At 40.4% G+C, this 18,205-nt stretch overlaps 1 protein-coding gene across 2 annotated transcripts in view; it reads right to left on the reverse strand.

Moving 5' to 3' along the window:
- Positions 1–14,659: 14,659 nt before the first annotated feature.
- gabrb4 (gamma-aminobutyric acid type A receptor subunit beta4) overlaps positions 14,660–18,205 on the reverse strand; it is a 43,002-nt gene continuing 39,456 nt past the window's right edge. The window contains exons 7-10 of one of the 2 annotated variants that reach the window (XM_029518932.1): positions 17,113–17,265; positions 16,053–16,309; positions 15,316–15,405; positions 14,660–15,013 (exon numbers count right to left, since the gene is read on the reverse strand). In XM_029518932.1, the coding sequence (XP_029374792.1) occupies positions 14,660–15,013; positions 15,316–15,405; positions 16,053–16,309; positions 17,113–17,265 (854 nt within the window). The remainder of the gene's footprint in view (positions 15,014–15,315; positions 15,406–16,052; positions 16,310–17,112; positions 17,266–18,205) is intronic. The other variant, XM_029518933.1, reaches the window with a different exon arrangement.

The following is an 18,205-nucleotide window of genomic DNA, read 5'->3' on the forward strand; positions in this document are numbered from 1 at the left end:
CACAGTTTTATGTGTTTGACTCATGTACTCATGTTCTTCTCACTGGGCTCGGAGAGGGAAAATACTTTCCATGCACAGTACCAAACTAATGGTTTGAAGTGATTCTCGCAGCGTTTTCTTCGTATCTAATATAAAATACTGGAAAGACTTAAAGTGAGATCTGATTGGCATTCATTTCATGGGTTAATGCAAATGTTGGAGAGCACTAACAAGCTCAGCCACGAACTATCTATTAATAGGGAAAATTTACTTTGCCAACTGGTGGCATGTGCAAACCTTCTTAGTGACGTTCGTCAAACAATGTGCTCTGCTTCACACATGTAACTAAAATCTCACCTTTGAATGCTCCACAACCGCTATCCTCTTTGCTATTCCCTGGGGTTTTGTAAATGATGACCCTGGGGAGTGAGATTTAGTGGTTCAGCTGTGGTCACATTGCACAGAGGAGATGTGTCTTAATATTTTATTAGACATATTACGTTTCCACTCTTCTTCATCTCTTCACTCTCTTTTCAAACCCCCAAACAAGAACTTCAAAGCAACACAGATGAACATCCTGTAGAGGGAAAGTAGATGGACACGCCGTGCCACAGAAGCATGGGTTGATATTTTTACCATGTCAAAGATGATGCTTTAAGGATTTGAGAGTGTTATTAAATCTGAACCACTAACAGACATACAGTGACTGTACGTTGGCTAAATAACTGTTGATTTCAATGGATTATCTACTCTGCCTGTCCAAGTAAAGTCTGTTTCTGTTTATCTGCACTCTGCATAAGTATTGGTGTTGACACATGCTTTTTGTTTGTCGTATTAAGTCTCTCAATCATGACATTCACCATTATTATTGATAATTTCCTTATAATTTGCATACGAAAAAATGTTTCAGTCAAGTTCCATAAAGATTGCATATTAACCTCAATACTTTGGTTAAGGTCAGCAATGTACATGCCAGAAAGCACAAGCAGGCATTCTCAGCCTCAAAGCCAAGCTGCTTTTTGACCACTTTCGTTTTACTCTTTCCCGCAGAGGAAAAGCCATCAATTTCTGACCCATGTTAATGCACCCTTTCAATATTTTATGTTTTTATATGGAGTGCTGACAATAGAACATGGAAATGGAAGGCCCATTTTGCTGAGCTACTTCACTGGCTCTGTATCCATCTTCTCAACAGAGCTATGCACTCCGGTGCAGCAAGAGTCGACCCATAGAAAAAGAAAGATGAAAACAGGTAAATTAAGCAGCGAAGCAGTCTGCAGAGACTGAACACTCTATCTTTGAGCCACAATCAACGCAAGTGTTGAAAGGAAGCTTTAGTATCTAGACATGCACATCTTGTTTTGTTGCTAATTACAGTCGTGTGAATTGATGGACATAATTTGATCTTGATTCCCTAAGGTGGACGTGTTCGACATGTTATTTATATACCAGAGCTCCTCTCAAGGTGAACTCACTTTGTGGTGTAATCAACTGTTGAGTAGCTGGTGGAGGTGACTGAGAGTAAATTAAAAGGAATCACTTAAAGAGACAAACATGCATTAACTCCCCCTTGTATCTAATGGAGGACACGTCAGGAGAGGATCCTCACACGGGACACAGCTACTAAAGGTGGTGGCCAAACATAATACAAATACAACACACAGTACAACAAAACAACACTATCGCTTCAGCCACATTCTTTCATGACTGCCTAAGTTGAATAATGTCTGGTCAGATTAATATTAATGACACTTCAGACCAAAGTAAAATGGCCCAGAATGGTGGGGCAGCTAATTCAGGGGGATAAAGATTGGAAATCAATAAGAAAAATATTAAACCCAATCCTGGCCCAATTTTTTAGAGGCAATTTTACTTGCAAGCTGGTTAGAATGCTAACTAAAGATGTGAGCAAGACGAGCGTTAACTGCTGGAGATGGCTTTTGGTGAGCAAAGATGAAGTTTTATGCTGTTTGATGATACCCTGCTGGTGTGTAAACAGCTGTTAATGCTAGCGCTTGCTATGCAGCAAACCTACAAATGGCTCTATTCGAGCAGACTTGACCTCAGCTAAAACATAAGTAGGCCACATTCTTCAGATGGTAAGGCTTCGTTACATCTATCAGTGTTGCTGAAGTAAACTCATGTTCCCAACCAGCTTTAACACCCCCTGGCTATCTACTGGAGCTTTTTCCATGGAGCTTTCCATGGAATCAATGTTTGACATCTCACCTCAAATTAGTCTCGTTAATGTGTCTGAATTCTGGTATTAATGGGGCTCTCCTAAGCTCAAAAAGAAGAGTAATTGCAGCCATGGATCAATTGTCTAACAATGAGGGCTTTTTAATAACGACACTCTAGTTGTTAGAATGATTACAGGCAATACTTTAAAAAGAAAAGAAAGACTTGATGTGCATTCATTACATGGCACTGTATCAAAGGGCAAATGCAGTGCAGTTTTTTAAAATGAAAATTTTACTTAAGCAAATGTTTTATTCATTCCTTTCACTGTGTGAACAAAATGTCATGTATCAATATTTCAAATGTAACATCATTAAAGCATCAGAATTTAAACCTCCTAGTTGTTCTTTTTCACTTTGTGTTGAGGAAGAATCTGAAACGACGCTGACTTGATGCCGTGTCAGCTTTATTCCTATGGTGATTTATTCAAAAATAATCATCTTCAGCTTGGGTTTAATTTCCAGTTCATCATTTTGTGCAAAGTACGGTGTTATATGCTGTAGATACCATTGGAAATTTAGAGAATCATTCTTCCCTCTTAACTGTGCTGCTGCATGCCTTTTCTTGCCCCTATGCATTATTTATAGTCAAACAGCTATGTCTCAAAAAAGAACTGATATGAAGCAGAAAAAAAGGGGAAGTGGGGAAAAACAAGCATGGGGCAGGCCGAAGCTATTATTTTAATGGTTGCTAAGATGCTGCTTTGCATCTGAGAGGTTAAGCCTACAGCCACCATCCAGTGTGGGAGCTGAACAGAAATATTTCTTTCTCTTGTGCTTGCCTGTTGAACCCCTCCCCAACTTTACCGCATTTACTATAGACCCTGTATTAATATTTTCTGATTTCCATATATTCTCAAAAGTAAAGAAAGATATTGCAATTAACTTTAGCTTTAATACCAGTGTGACAATTATGCAGGAAATCTGGAAAATATGTTTTCTTCTCTGACCAGAGGTTGATCACTCACAGGGCAGACACAGAGACAGTCATCCATACTCACAGTCACGCCTATGGGCAACTCAGTGCCTTTATTTTTCCAAACCTGCATGTCTTTAGACTGCAGGAAGCCCAGAAAAAGCCCACACAGGCACAAGGAGAACATGCAAGCTCCAGAGGGAGATGCTTCAGCTGCACCACTGCCCCCCAAGGGGCTCAGCTGCATTAAACATTGGTTATGGGCTAAATTTAACAAAACAAATGAAACCTTGGCCATGTCCAGACTACGGGCCATTTCAACAGAATTTTTACTTGTCACAGGAGTAGTATGGGTGTAAATGATCAAATGATGCCTGAATTCCATGTAGCTGCATCTGTTTCAGTGTTCACGAAGGCTCACTGGAACACTTAGGACAAGGACTGAGCCATCACTGCAGTTTTCACTAACACCTTTGCATTTCCTTCAGTAACTAATGTGACAAAGAAGGCTGTTGCCTGGCAGCACACTTAACCTAACCCATCACTTGACGAGCGCATTAGAGATCGAGTTGAATACAAGCCCACCTTAAGGGCCTCCTCAATTTCATTGTGCATTGAGTAGTGGCTCCAACCTGTAGGTTCTTGGCACCTGAAGAAAGAAAGGAGGCATCAGAGGAAACAATTGGATCCACTTTATCTAATTAAATTTAAAATAATTCAGCGCAGGCAGGATGCCACCGCAAACCTTTCCCACAGACCTCCACACAATTTAGATGGAGCAACACTAAGCACAGAGTGCACCAATGAGGATGGTAACACTGAATGGAAATGTGTGCCCATGTAAGCACAGCTGTATAAATATAATTCTCAGAAATGTCCCTGAACTGGGCCCAGGAGGTGGCCATTCCCCTGGTGGAGCCTGAAGGCCCTCTGGAGGCGCTAATGGTTTTTCCTCAATGCCAGAGCTATTGCCTCTAAAACCAAGTGTGACAGATGCTGGCGAAATGAAGCTTTCACTCTGTGACAAGGTAGGGTTAGGGCTAACCTTAACCCCTAATCATCCATCCATCTTCAATCGCTTTTTCCGTTTCCAGGTCGCAGGGGTTGCTAGAACCAATCCCAGCTCACTCTGGGTGAGGGCAGGGTGCACCCTGGACAGGTCGCCAGTCCATCACAGGGCCCAAACTGTAACCCTTCTTTATAAACCTCTTTATAGAGCAATCCTAACCAATTGACATATTACCAAAATGCACATGACAGGCTGAACTATCCACTAAATAGACCTTAATAATTATCAAATTAGTCCTGCACAAAGCATAACATATCCAGATCTAAAAGATATAATGTCCCTTTGCCTCCTTTGTTCTCTCAAACAAAAACTACTTGCTGGCATACAATGAGTATGTGGATGGCACACTTCTAGGAATCGCCTCAATCACCCCCCGAGTCAAATTCCACTTGAAATTACTTCCCCCTCTGGGTTTGGAAATTAAATCTGTTCATGTGACCAAGGCTGTGGAGAAGCTGCAGCAGCTTCAGCATCCACCAAAGCAGGCTGCTGCTCCCTCAATCTGGTCAGAACCGGAGCTATGATCCTTAGAGTGGGAAACACATTTGACCATGGATGAGCCAGCGTTTGCACTTTGAGTGGTGGGTCCTTGTTTTTTTTGTTGTTTTTTTTTCTTCCAGATCTGTTCCAAAAAGGCTCAGGGCAGAAATTTATATGACTGCTGACTGCAGGGCCTCACTGTCACTTCTGAAACACCAGCGAGCGACAGAAGAGGCTTGATCCAGTAAAGGTGGCAGTGGAAGCGGAAAAAGATGTTCTGCCTCAAATAGAAAGCTCCAGTTATCTGTTCCCTGCCCTGGCCAGGCCCATGACACAGCCACTGCCCTAAACTTCAACTTGACTTGTAGGATGAGCATAAGGAGCCAATATGACCTCCAGAAGTTCAAACTGAGCTGTAGAATGTGAAAGGCTGTTGTTGCCAGGTGGGCTGGGCTGACTATTTCAGAAACTGTTGATCTACTGTGAATTTCGTGCACAACATCTGTAAAATTTACAAAGAATGGTCTGAAAAAGAAAAGGTCGTTGGGCCAGAGGTCAGAGGTGAATGGCCAGACTGGTTCAAGTTGCTAGAAAAGGCAACAGTAACTCACAAATAAACACTTGTTATGACTGAGGGACACAGGAACATATCTCTGAAGACACGATGCAACGGACCATAAAGCAGATGGGATACAGCAGCACTGTGACCCACTGTGGCCTGGTCTGATAAATCTTCTGCTGTAGTCTGTCTTTCGGAGGATATGGTAGGATCTTGGAGCAGCTGGTGGTGGTGTGATGGTGAGGGGAATAATTTTTTTGGCCCACTTTGGGCCGTTTAATATCATTTGAGAACATAATTTAAATGGCAGTCCACCTGAGTATCGTTGCTGACCATGTCCACCCCTTTATGACCACAGCATACCACAGGATAAGGCACCATGTCACAAAGTTCAAGTCATCGCAAACTGGTTACTTGCATGGTAATGAGTTCACTGCACCAGATTTAAATCCTACAGACTGCCACTGGGATGTGTTGGAATGGGAGATTTGTATCATGGATGTGGAGTCAAAGAAAACAGAGCTATTGTGTGATGTTGTCAGCAGTGCAGCACACTAGGCCTCTTACTTGCACACTGTCTGGTACATGGAGGCTGTGACTCACCACATCTTACTTGGGAGGATGGGTTCTGTTGAGGCAGAGGAACAGGACTATGCCACAATCTCGAGTAGCCCTTTAGGGAAACTCTGTGGCCCCTGACAAGAGGGCCCAGTTAAGCTGCAGCTCAGATGATGGTGCTTTCCGCTAAAAATCATGCTTGCAGTGTGGCCTCTAAGATCAGTCATATTAGAGGCTACACACCATTAGAGGGTTCCAATAGTGAGAAATTGAGAGCGGTTCAAAAGACACCTGGTAAACATCAACATGCTAGTCTTGTCATACGAGCATGCTTACATGCTGATATTAACATTTAGCTGAAAGCATCAGTGTTCCTAAGTACGTCTCACCGCAGTAGCTGTGAACTCTTAGTATCATTAAGCTACTGTTCTGCAATAATTGTACTGAATCGGTCATTTCAAAATACCTTCTCTGGCTTTTATGCGGCAGGTTAACAAGCTAGGGAATTTAACACATACTCAGTTTTATCTCTCAGGCCTGGTCTATGTAGTGACATTTCCATGTTATACGTGACCGTAAGAAGACTCATTTTGAACTTTGCGCCGTAATAGCACAAGCAAATTACACATCCCCAACCTTTCACGATGAATATTTTCCCAAATGCTCATCATTTTCATGGTGGGCAGCCTGCGGTGGACTTTGATCTCACATGTTTCCCAGTTCCTTTCTCTACTGTAAATCCTGAGCAATGCACATGAAACCGCATCTGTATGCATGAGCACCATTTACTATTGAGGCCTCAGGTTCCACTCCTGATGACAGTGAAACATTAGTGTTTGGGCATACTGATAGAAAGTCATAAATGAAACCAGAAACTGATGACCCTTCCCATCTTTCCATCAATTTTCAATCATCACCACATTCTGATGTGTTGAGTTTGGTTGAGGATCCAATCAGTGACCACATAAGCTATAAGTCCACTGATATTCACACTAATGATTAGAGTCTGACTTCCATGTATTTCCTAAAAGGGTCCCTCCTTTAAGCTGAGGGCTGTAATCGAAACTAGCATGCATTTGTGTACATGTTGGTATCATATTACATAGCCAGCACACATAGGCAGACATGCTAGCACTCATATTATTACCTACAGGCTATTTAGAGTCTGCAGCCTGCCTGATTTGCACGTTGGATGACGTTGAGTCAGACGTGGGGAGAACATACAATCTCCACGTGAGTGAAAGAAGGCAGATCGTTGTGCCTGTCAGCTGTTACAAGATGTGTCCGCAAACATACCTTATGTAAACAGATTTACTCAGCTTCAGCCAATACAACTGTCTAATTTGTGGACAAAATGAGCTGCCTGCTCACTTGGAAGTGTTAGACCAAAAATTCCACTTAATCTTATTAATCACGGTTGACTCAAAATTGGTACGGAGCCCCAATAGGTCCCCAAATGACCTCTGCTTTGAATCCGTAAAATCAGTAAGCTGGTTTACGCCTACAGGTGGATGTGGAACATATTATTTTAAATATCTTCCTGAATCATTACTGTTGTCTCTGCTCCAGGTGCAGCAGAGATTCACTGTGGTTCAAGTCCCGGGTGGCTCCGCGGGGGGGGGGGGGGGGGGGGGGGTTAAATAATAATAATAATAGAAAAATAAATAAATAAATAAAGAACTCAAAATGTGCTGCTACCATATATAGTCTTACGTCCTCATCTAGAGGACAGAAAGTCTCAGCAAAAGATTTCACCCTCTGACAAAACAAACTAATTAAAAAGCGCTTTAGAGATGCAAAATTTAACTGCCCCAAATAGGCCACAAAGCTAGATTATCCAACCTGTGCTACTGTTTATACTTTTATGTATTTGCCAACAATGTGAAAAATCCTATTTAATAGTCCCTGAATTGAAAAAGGGGCAAATATTACACTTGTCAGCAGGAGTCACTTTGCGTCTTTATTCAGGAAATAGGGTATGAAAGGAGGTATATTCTCATAAACGCGCAATGTTTTGTAATCAAATTAAAAGAAGACACTCTTGATTTTTCTTAAATTTTGTTTTTTGGACTGTCTTCATATCCAACAGTCCTTATCAAAAGCAAGACACCAACTAAGAGGTGAGAGCTCTGACAACAACCTGGAGTAGCAATGATAAATACCTGATTTTATCCTCTTATTTTGCAACATTGTGTGCGATTTACCTTTTGGGGACTAATATCTGAAAAAAAATTACTAAAAAGTCAAATGAAACAATGGAATATATTAGTCCACAAAGGGCAAATGAAAAGACATTAGCTTTCTTTACTGTATAAGCCTTTATTTGTAAAAAGTCTGTTGTTTGAATGATAACCCTTTTTATACCACATACTTGAACACCTTGTATTTGTAAAAAACACATTTTGTTCAAACACCTAAAAAAGCTGATTGACACTATAACATTAATTTGCACTGACAAAAATAAATAAATAAATAAATAAATAAAAAATACAACTTCATACTACACAAATGTTGATTCCATGAGTATTGATACTCAAGGTGAAATCAAACACCTTATTAAACAACTGAATCAGATAAGCGCCCAATGTGAACGAAACAATTACAGTACAAAAACCAGATGCATTTTTCTTCCAGTGCCAGTATATCAGATGAGTTACATTTCCTTCTTATGATAAAACAACAACAACAGTAAGAATAACAATCCATAACAAATGCAACAAATACAATAAATAAGAAATGAACACGTAAATGAATAAAATCATTTACTAGTATATACTGAAAAATAAATGGGCTGTTGGTATTGTGGGTTTCTTTCTATCTGTTGCCAAATTTTTTTTCTTTTTTTTTTTTTTTTTTCCTTTTTTTTTTTTTTAAATAAAGCATTGGAAAAATCTTTCTTACCTACTGGTTAAACATGACAAAGTCTCCCTGCTCGAGTTTTTCAAAGAGGGAGGCATACTGATGTGTAACTGGGAATCAGCACAGCTTCTTGCAAGTTTCATCATACATCAATCGACAACAGACCATAACCAGAGGCAACTTATTAAAGAGAAAATACAGGGAACACCCACTCAGTGTGCAATCACATGGCTTACGTTCAGATGCTACTGGTGAGCATCCTTTACATCCTTTGTAGTTGAAGGGCGATTGATGTTGATGCTTAAGCTGAACCTGATAAAACTACAGCATGCACTTGGTGCATCTATTCCAAACGGTGTGATTTACAGTAAATACATTTGTAGAAGTACATATTCATGATTCACACGAATCACACCATGTACCTTCTCGTGTTACATTTTTCCTCCAGTTTTACGAACAGTTTGTTTCACAAGATTTATAGAGCTGGCTGTAAAACAAGTGCAATTTGAGCGTGTAAACACTGGATCTTTCTTTTCCTGGCTGTGGAGATGAATCAGATGGTGTGAAGTAAAAATATATGAAAATAAACCTTTCAAAACTCAGGTCATGCAAAACAAAACCTACAAGGTATACAAAATAATGAATGCACCAACAGAAGTTCTTCCAACAGTGAGGAGTCTGTCAGCTGTGCTCTGGATGAAAATTGACTTTACGTGGTGTTGGTCCACTCTTCCTGTACAGGTCAGCCTCAGAGCCATTCCCAATTCACACAGCAGTTGTTGTTTTGTGGTCACAGGCACAGCCCATGTTGCATATCTCTGCTTGGAATCCCTAATAAAATGCCCTCATGTGAAGACTGGTGTTAACTGGGAATGATATGATTTATTACTTTGTCCATATTAGATCCCAGCTCTTAATTATGGCGTGATGTGAGATGACACCTCACATGGTGCCGTTCACAAAGATCAAAAGGTGTTAGGCCACCAAAATGGTTTAATCTAACGACATTTGTGGAATTGCTACCCAAGGATCTTTTTTTTTTTTTTTTTTATCAATACTCTCACATAGCCAAAAAAAAAAAAAAAGAATTCTGGGAGATTTCTGTTGCTAGTGTAAATGAGCAGCTACACTTTGGCAGTTGGCTGAGTACCTCGATCAGGGGCACCCATGACTGTCTTACTGAGGAACAGGAAAGAACATCCCACTCGCCTTCTTAAGGCAACCCTGCTCCTCTAGCCTCTATAAGCCAGCTAGCCAAACATGCCATTCCATTTCTTCGCAGATTCGTGGACATTTGAGTGATTCATTGATTGCTGAGGTAAAAGCTGCAGCCATACTGTGCTGAAATCTCCCAAGAAAGGTCCGTTCAAATAAATGGGGACAATCAAGTTGAGAATTTCATTCAAGATGGCACCACGCCATTCACTGACAGTGAACCAAGGCAACCTATCTGTGCCAGGGAAGTCTTCGATGGCATTTGCATCAGCCTTGTTCTTCTACAGGTACGAGCTCAGAGCCACAAGAAACTCCTTCACTGTGAGAGGACATTGCGTTGATTTCTCCATTACTTTGTCCACACCATGTTTTTCTCATGTTTCATTTTTTAGGTTTCGTTTGCAGAAGTATGCCAATGCTAGAGAAGCTGTCCATGCCATTAGCAGTGAGGCTAGCTGGTATTACGAACTGCCATGTTTTTGTTCATGCATTAAGAACTATTAAGTGAAAGATATCATATTTACAGTACAATTCACATGTAATTACACATATACACTAGAGGCAAGAAAATTCACATTGAAATCAGTTCAACACTTTTTTTCTCCTCCTCTACTCCATGAACATATGTGTCAAAAGAAATGTATTTTCTCTCTTGTATAAGCACAGATCCTAAAGTAAAAGCATAGAACAGAACATCCTCACAGCTTTTGGGATGAATGTGCTGATTTCATGTCCAGAAAGCAGGTAATACATATTGAGAGTGAAATGAGGGGTGAATATATTTACTGCGTGCATGCAAGGGCTGCTAATGTTCCTCCTCAATATGTGTTTGGAGTTCATTAAGGATACACATCAGCTGTCTCAAAAAAAAAAAAAAAAAAGGAGCAGTTGCTACCTCAACAGGCATGTTTATATTCATTACTGGGAATAAACCGACCTCAATGAGAATTTGATACTACTGATGTACCATCAGCGTGCTTCATTGAAACCAGATGAGTTATAATTTTTTTTTTTTAACACGTTCCACTGACTTAGTCAAATCAACACTTACAGGTGCCATAAATCCCGTACAATGATGGTATTATTTTTGCACTCAAACTGGCCCTCTGGCCTCAAAGTCTGAGTCAACTCTGAGTAAAGATTAATTGTATTGCCTTTGAAAAGTTTGACAAGCTTTTGGTGGGCTGACGAGGATCAAATGATGAAAAAAAGTGTGTTAATTTTCCTATAAACTTGCGTTTGTTATCCAGTAAGTCTCACCACCTTTCTTTACTCTTACTTCACTTGGAGAATCCTGCCAGAAACATGAATGTGAACTTCACAATCTACGTCTAACATCAGATACCTTCAGGTGTCCATTGAGTAATCTATGCTGTGGCAATGTGATCCAATGCCATTCTTTATATGCAGAAATCATCACAGTGAATCATATCTATGACTGGGAATGAAGCCTTTCACATTATACAAGATAAAATTGCAGCATACTGAGTTAAAGGGGGACTCCTGGTGCAAGGGGCATATGTACAATAATATTAGAAACTTAGAAAAAAGCTTTGCCCATAGGGAGCTACACAAAATCTAATAAACTGTCGGGTCAGAAAATGAAAAAAAAAAAAAAAAAAAAAAAAAAAAATACAACTCTGTGGTTGTGGAGTCAGAACCAAGTGAAATATCTGGACCACTGTAGCCGGCTCCTCACCTCTGCTTCAGGCTATAGCAGCCTCTTACAACATAACACATCTGAATCTCTCACCGGACTGAAGGGAACAGAGTTGCACTGTGGGTAATCGAGGCACAAGATTTTAACACGAAAAAAGAACGAATTGGATAAAAATATAAATAAATACAGACAATATCTCTGGTTCTGCTGCATCACTTTTGAGCCTTTTTGTTTTAAATTGTCTATATTGAATCCAACTCTGTTACTTGCGTGTGAGGATGAATCGGTGGAGTAAAACTGTCGCTTGGTGGTCTCCGCCAAGCTGTGAAAGGCTGCATGTGGAAACAACTGATGCTACTGTTTTCAAGTTCATTTCATCTTGCGCTTTCATTTGGCAACTTTTGAAGAACTCTGAATTTCCATACTATCACTTTTCACTTCACATTTCGGGCTGTATGCTTCCCGGACATCTACAGTTTATGTATTTTCTGCACAGTAAAATCTGCTTCAGAAACTCAGAGATGCTAAAATACAACCTAGAGGCTGTTTAGCCTCCATGTTTTCTGCTTCAGCTCTTTCTGGCGCTCTTGGACTCGTCACTTTTTACATGAACAAGAACAAATTTAGTTTCTTCACAATTACAACTAATCACGATGATTTGGTCATATGTTTGGACTCACAGTTCACTGAGAGACAAACAACAGATTGTTCGGACACAGGCGCAGATATGAAACTCAGCTCAGTTTGTCTTGCTGTTAGTTTCATTGTTAGTGCAAACTAATGGATATTTAAAGTTGATCTTTTTTTTTTCCTTCTTTTTTTTTTTTTTTATTTGCTTCTACAGAATACGATGACAATGCATAAAACCGAAACAAAAAGTGATACTAAACTTGGGCCACATCACTGTACAAACGTCAATATTACTTACGGAGATAAACTGGTTTCTGATCAGTATCTTATGTATAGTACACCCAGAGGGGAGTTAATGTTTTTGATGATAAATTGATTTTTCTGCTTTGCATCTTTGTCTCATTAATCTGCACCCCTTCAATCCTCCTCCTGTCCCTGCGTGTTTGTGCACAGCGTATGCCAATATTCCCTCGTTTTCCTTTTGTGTATTTCCCGGGGACAGTGCGGCACTCGTATTCTAATGAGCCAATCACTTTTCTGCGAGAGGGTTCAATAGTTGATTTGGTTGTGTGAGTTTTTCTCAGAGACTGTAGCTCTGTGTAGAGCCTGAAGTGAAGACGCCACTGAGGAGCTGCAAATCAGCTGAAACTAAACTTTCTTTCCTATTTTATCAATAGAGCCCATTGTCCAGCTGCTTCACCCATCTTATATTCTGACTTAATGACTTTATTTGGTGGCTGCGCAAAAGCCAGTTCGCAAATATTACACACTTGATTATCCATTATCTGATTTCAAAGTAAATTAAATCTGGGTCCTTCAGTGCTTTTTTCCCTTTGGAAATGAACCTGAGCACTGGAAATGTGTACGTATTTGAGAGCAAAAGAAAATAAAGCACGTGGATTGCAGGTCATCTTTTGAATTCATGGCTATGCATCACCCCAAGGGCCACTGTATCCTTCCTGATGCTTCCTGTTTGTGATCTTCAGGCACTGATTTGAGTTTGAGTGTGAATTGTTGAATTTTTTCTCCGCACATCTTCCGTCCATCACTGTCCCAGTCAAATAATCTTGGCCTCAGAAACCGTGACTCTAACACCGAAGAAATGCTCAACAAACAAAGAAATACTGTATACTGAAGGACAACTAGTCAAACTGTGGGCAGATATGTTGACTCTTTTGAATATACATGTTCTCACGTCTTCACTATGGAATAGTTTCAAACGAACCACAAAAGCAATCCCCCCATGTCCTTTTAGCAAAACACAAAGCAGGATATGACGTCAATGAACTCTGCATCTAAAGAGCATGTGAATCAATCAATAGGAGGAAAGGAACAGTACAAGTATACTTTCATGAGAATACTGAGTGATAAAATGTACATAATATGTTTTTTTTTTTCTCCAAACAATCAAAATGAGTAATGCATACCTTTGACTCTTTTATCTCATAATGCCCTAGCTCTAGAACATCTTCTGACACTCTCTGAAATCACAGTATTTTTCAAGACAAAATCATATCTACAATAATCAGCATTTGTTTTTAACTGTAATGAAAAAAATACCCACTCCCCCCCACCCTCAAAGTTGCCCCCAACCCCAACCCACCCTAAACCCCCCCCCCCCCCCCCCCGAGGACATGTTTCTAAAAATGACAAGAGAAGAGAAAGGAACACAAGTTTTGCGTTGACTCTCGGCGGGAATACGGCGGTCAAGCATCCCATCCACGCGGCCCTCTAATGGAGACCATTTAGAGCTGATGTCTGATAAAGAGAACGATATCACCTCAAAAAACCCAAGGAACAACACATAATCCAAACAAGGTTGCTGTACATAGTAGAACTGGAGATTTCCGTGCATCATGTTATCCATGGGTGGATGGGTGGGTGTTGGGGTTTTTTTATGTGGGGGAGGGGGTGAGTTGGGTGAGAGCAGAAGGCGGGTGGGGGGGGTGGAAGGACAGAAGGAAGGAAAGAGGGGTTGGGGGTGCCAAGGATCTCACTCAGCTGATGCCTGAACAGACAAGCCACCACTGATTTCATGAGCTGCGGTAAAGGACTTTTGATTACAATAAGTATCAATAAAAAGTCAATGGTACTCTGAGACATCTTTTCTCTCTCAAGAGCTTTCACTTCCTCTTTTTTCTTGTTTTTTTTTTTTAGCAAAAATATCATGCAGTCTTTAGTTCCAAAAACCCCTGGTGGGATCTCTTGTTTGTTTGTTTGTTTGTTTGTTTGTTTGTTGTTTGTTTCAGGAGGAAAAAGAAACTCAAAGCCTTGAAATTCTTCTCACAATTATTCTTAAACATTCAAGTCATCCTATTCATATTTTGTACAGCAGAAAGGTCCTTCAGATTTCACATGTGTATATATAAATATAATATATAGAAATATGCATATACATATGTTCAGCTTGTATATGTGTATACATATTTTGGAACTGTATCAAAGCCAATTTAATGTGCTCTCAAAATATGGCCCATGATTCCTAGTGGGATGCACATCAATTCACATAGTACAACCAGTAGATTAGGTTGAAAAATCCAAAGGTGATGGGGAAAATGACCCGGGACCACTTGTCAATGGTGCTAACATCTGAAAGGTTTGGGATTTTCAACTTGAGCTTGGAGGAGCGTCGTCTTAGCCGGCAGTTGGCCCGGCTCCGCATGGCGCTCCGGTCCAGCGAGTGGTGGCTGAAGCCATCTCTGGGCGCCATGGGCTTCCTGAATTGGACCCCGGAGCTGTCGAAGGACATGACAGAATTCCGAGAGTCACTGACGCTGCTCCCCACGTCAGAAGGCATCACTTCGTTGTTCATCTCCAGTGTGGTGAGGAGGATGTTTCCATAGGCATCCACCTGCGTAGAGAGGGCATCGACACTGAGGGTCAGTGAGGGCGCATGTGTTGGCCAGTAGCCCCAGATTTCCCCCTAGTTTTGAGTTTACATTAAACCCGCCCCCCTTCCCCAAAACTGTCAAGCTAAAGCAAAATGTAGGGATGATATGAAATGTAACTTTTTGCATGCAACATAAATAGTTAAAGAACTTTCATTATGAAATCACTATTATTTATTTCCTTTGTTAAAAAAAAGTGACTTAATCATCTGAATTTATTGTGAGGGTCTGGCCTACAGCTGATATGATTTCTAAATACATGTACCCCAACTTTTCTTTGTTCCTCGAGATACAGATTTCTTCGCTGTGTAAATGACCTGAAGGTGTTGGTTTGAAACGGCACGGAAATGGAGTCCTTGCAATGTGAAAGAAAATTGAAGAGAACATTAAAATGGCTATAAGATACTGGCAAGTAAGCACATTTCCTAAGATTTACACAAGGCATAGGACATAAAGTCAACAGGAACAACTTTAAATAAGCATAGCATTTAGCACTTCACATACAAAAAACACGGGGAGGGGGCTTCATTCAGTCAGTTCAGCATTTGCTGTGGACAAATTGTTAACGTGCCAATGCCTTCTCATCTTGCACTTGCAAGTTTTTTCTAATTTTATTGGAACACGTTAAATCACAAGGAAGCAGAGTGAGAATGAATGAAGCCTACAGCGTAAACATAGACAACAACCTAAATCAGAAATGAGAATGTTTACACCACTGTAGAGCTAGATGAGACACTATCTCAATGAAAAAGCCTATGCTCGATAAAAAGCAGTCAGTGCTTAAAGGAGAAGCAATGGATGATGGCTGGTGAATCCATATTGGGCTGTGGTGGCATCAGTATGCCTCTGGAGGATTACTCCAGGGAATGTTGTATATGTGTCTTTGGATTAAATGACTATGGCTCAAAATCTTGAAATGTGCAGAATATAGCTGTTTTCTACTTGAACTCTGACTGACAAACAGAAGAAGAGTAAAAGGAGGCAGCAGACGAAGTTGCAAACCTGTTCCCTCAGGCGCTTCTCTTCGTATCTTGTGCGCTCGTTGTTGGCTTTGTTGAGCCTCTCATTGATTTTCTTCTGTTGCGCAGGGCCCCGGCCAAAGAACACGTAATTTACAAAGGCATATTCAAGCAGGGCCAGGAACACAAACACAAAACAGCCCATGAGGTAGACGTCGATGGCTTTCACATATGGAATCTTTGGGAGAGTCTCCCTAAGGTGGGTGTTAATTGTTGTCATGGTAAGCACCGTTGTCACACCTAAGAGTAAGTACAGCAGCACACACAGAAACAAACAAGTCACCACCAGACAGAAACTGGACTGTACTTTACTTTCCTTAAACACTTACAAGGACATCATCTGACCAACATGACTGTAGTTCAGAAACGGAGAAAGTGTTCAGGGCACCAATAGCACTGTAAAAATACTGCATTAGACAGTACAGCCAGCGCCACCAGCAAAATACACTGAGAAGCAACTCTAAACAGCTTTAGCACAACGAGTCACAACACTATTCTAAGTACAGATGCATGTTATAGCTGGTAATTATTAGCACTTTAAATACCATCCCATCTATAAGAATGTCATTTGTATTTGCATAATGTGAATCAGCAGAGTATCTCTGACCTGAAATGATGATTAATGTCATGAAATCAGAAATAAAATATTACATAGTAGAAATTAGAATGAAAAATAGCTCCACATTGTACTAAATTACTTTAAGTGTGAACCGTTGTGTACCGGCTGTCATGGCTCTTCCTCGCCTTTAATAATTAGCTCACAGGATATATGTATTAGTATTTCTTTTGTAATGAATAGCTAAAGAATAATATAAAAAGCAAAGATGTTTTCAGTAGTTGATTTTTGATTTTTATTTTATTTTACAGTGGAGGCACATATTTACGTCTACCATACATAGACGTTTGTTATTTACGTTATTGTTATAAGACGTTATTATTTACCACCTTAAGTCATTATTGTCGTTATTTATTCTAATTTCCATTACATGTGGCGTTCCAGTGATAATCAGTGGATTTCAATGGGAATCCTGGCTGCATCTTACCCAGGGCCACCCGAGCTGCAGAAGCATCATAATTGATCCAGAAGGAGACCCAGGAGAGGATGGTGATCAAGATGGAGGGCATATACGTCTGCAGGATGAAATATCCAATGTTCCTCTTAATCCTGAAACTCAGTGAAAGCCTTGGATATGAACCTGTAAGGAGAAAGGATGGAGCAATAGTTCAGAAAAGAGCAAGGCAAGAGTGGAAATGGGCAAGAGTTCCAAACTCTGCACTTTGACAACACGCAGGGTAGTCATTTCTCCATTTGTTCAGATGGAGCACTTAATTTCCCCAAAGCGATGGATTCCTTTCCAGGGACAAGTTCGATTCCAATTAAACATGGCAGAAAGTCGCAAACACGGCAGATTTTTCTGCAACCCCCTATCTCAGCAGGCAGCTCCAGCGTCCCACGGAGAATTGTCACAGAGAGCTGCTCTGCCTTTCTTTTGCACTTTCTCTGTCCTCCAAACATTACCAAAAGGGCATTTTAGAGGTGCATAATTGCAACGCATGCCATTACACAAAAGGAGGCAAGAGAATATACAGTTTGTGGTTGTGAGGCGGCAACCCATTCGATTTGTGCATTTTGCAGGAATATATCAGCAGGATGTGCCAAAAGATTAATTAGTCTTTTGATTGCACTTTAATTTAAACAACCACACAATACACCGCTGATGCAAAGCGCAGTATAAACATCAAGGCTGGTCCGCTCTCCTTCTGCTATAGAGATATTTATGAGGTAGGAAAATACATAAATTGTTGGAAATAATAGTTAAATTGTGTTAATGCTACCCACAGCGTTATGTGTAATTTGTCACCAAAGAAAAAAAGACTTGCGATGAGTGTGATGGTTTTAATCAAAAAGGCCATTTGCTATAAGGGAACACACAATGATGGATGACCTCATCATTTATAGGTTCCTGTAAATCTTTTAATGAATCAATACTTCAGCATACATACTTCATCCAGACTGAGGCAAACACCTTGGATCTCCCAAGTGCACAATAATGTTTGAAACTAAATTTTGCAGATTTCATTGAACTCAAACATTAGAATTGCACTTAAGTGTTACTTTTTGTTTCTTGCGTGGCC

The sequence above is a fragment of the Echeneis naucrates genome, chromosome 14, assembly GCF_900963305.1.
Source record: "Echeneis naucrates chromosome 14, fEcheNa1.1, whole genome shotgun sequence".
In the NCBI taxonomy this organism is placed as follows: Eukaryota; Metazoa; Chordata; class Actinopteri; order Carangiformes; family Echeneidae; genus Echeneis; species Echeneis naucrates.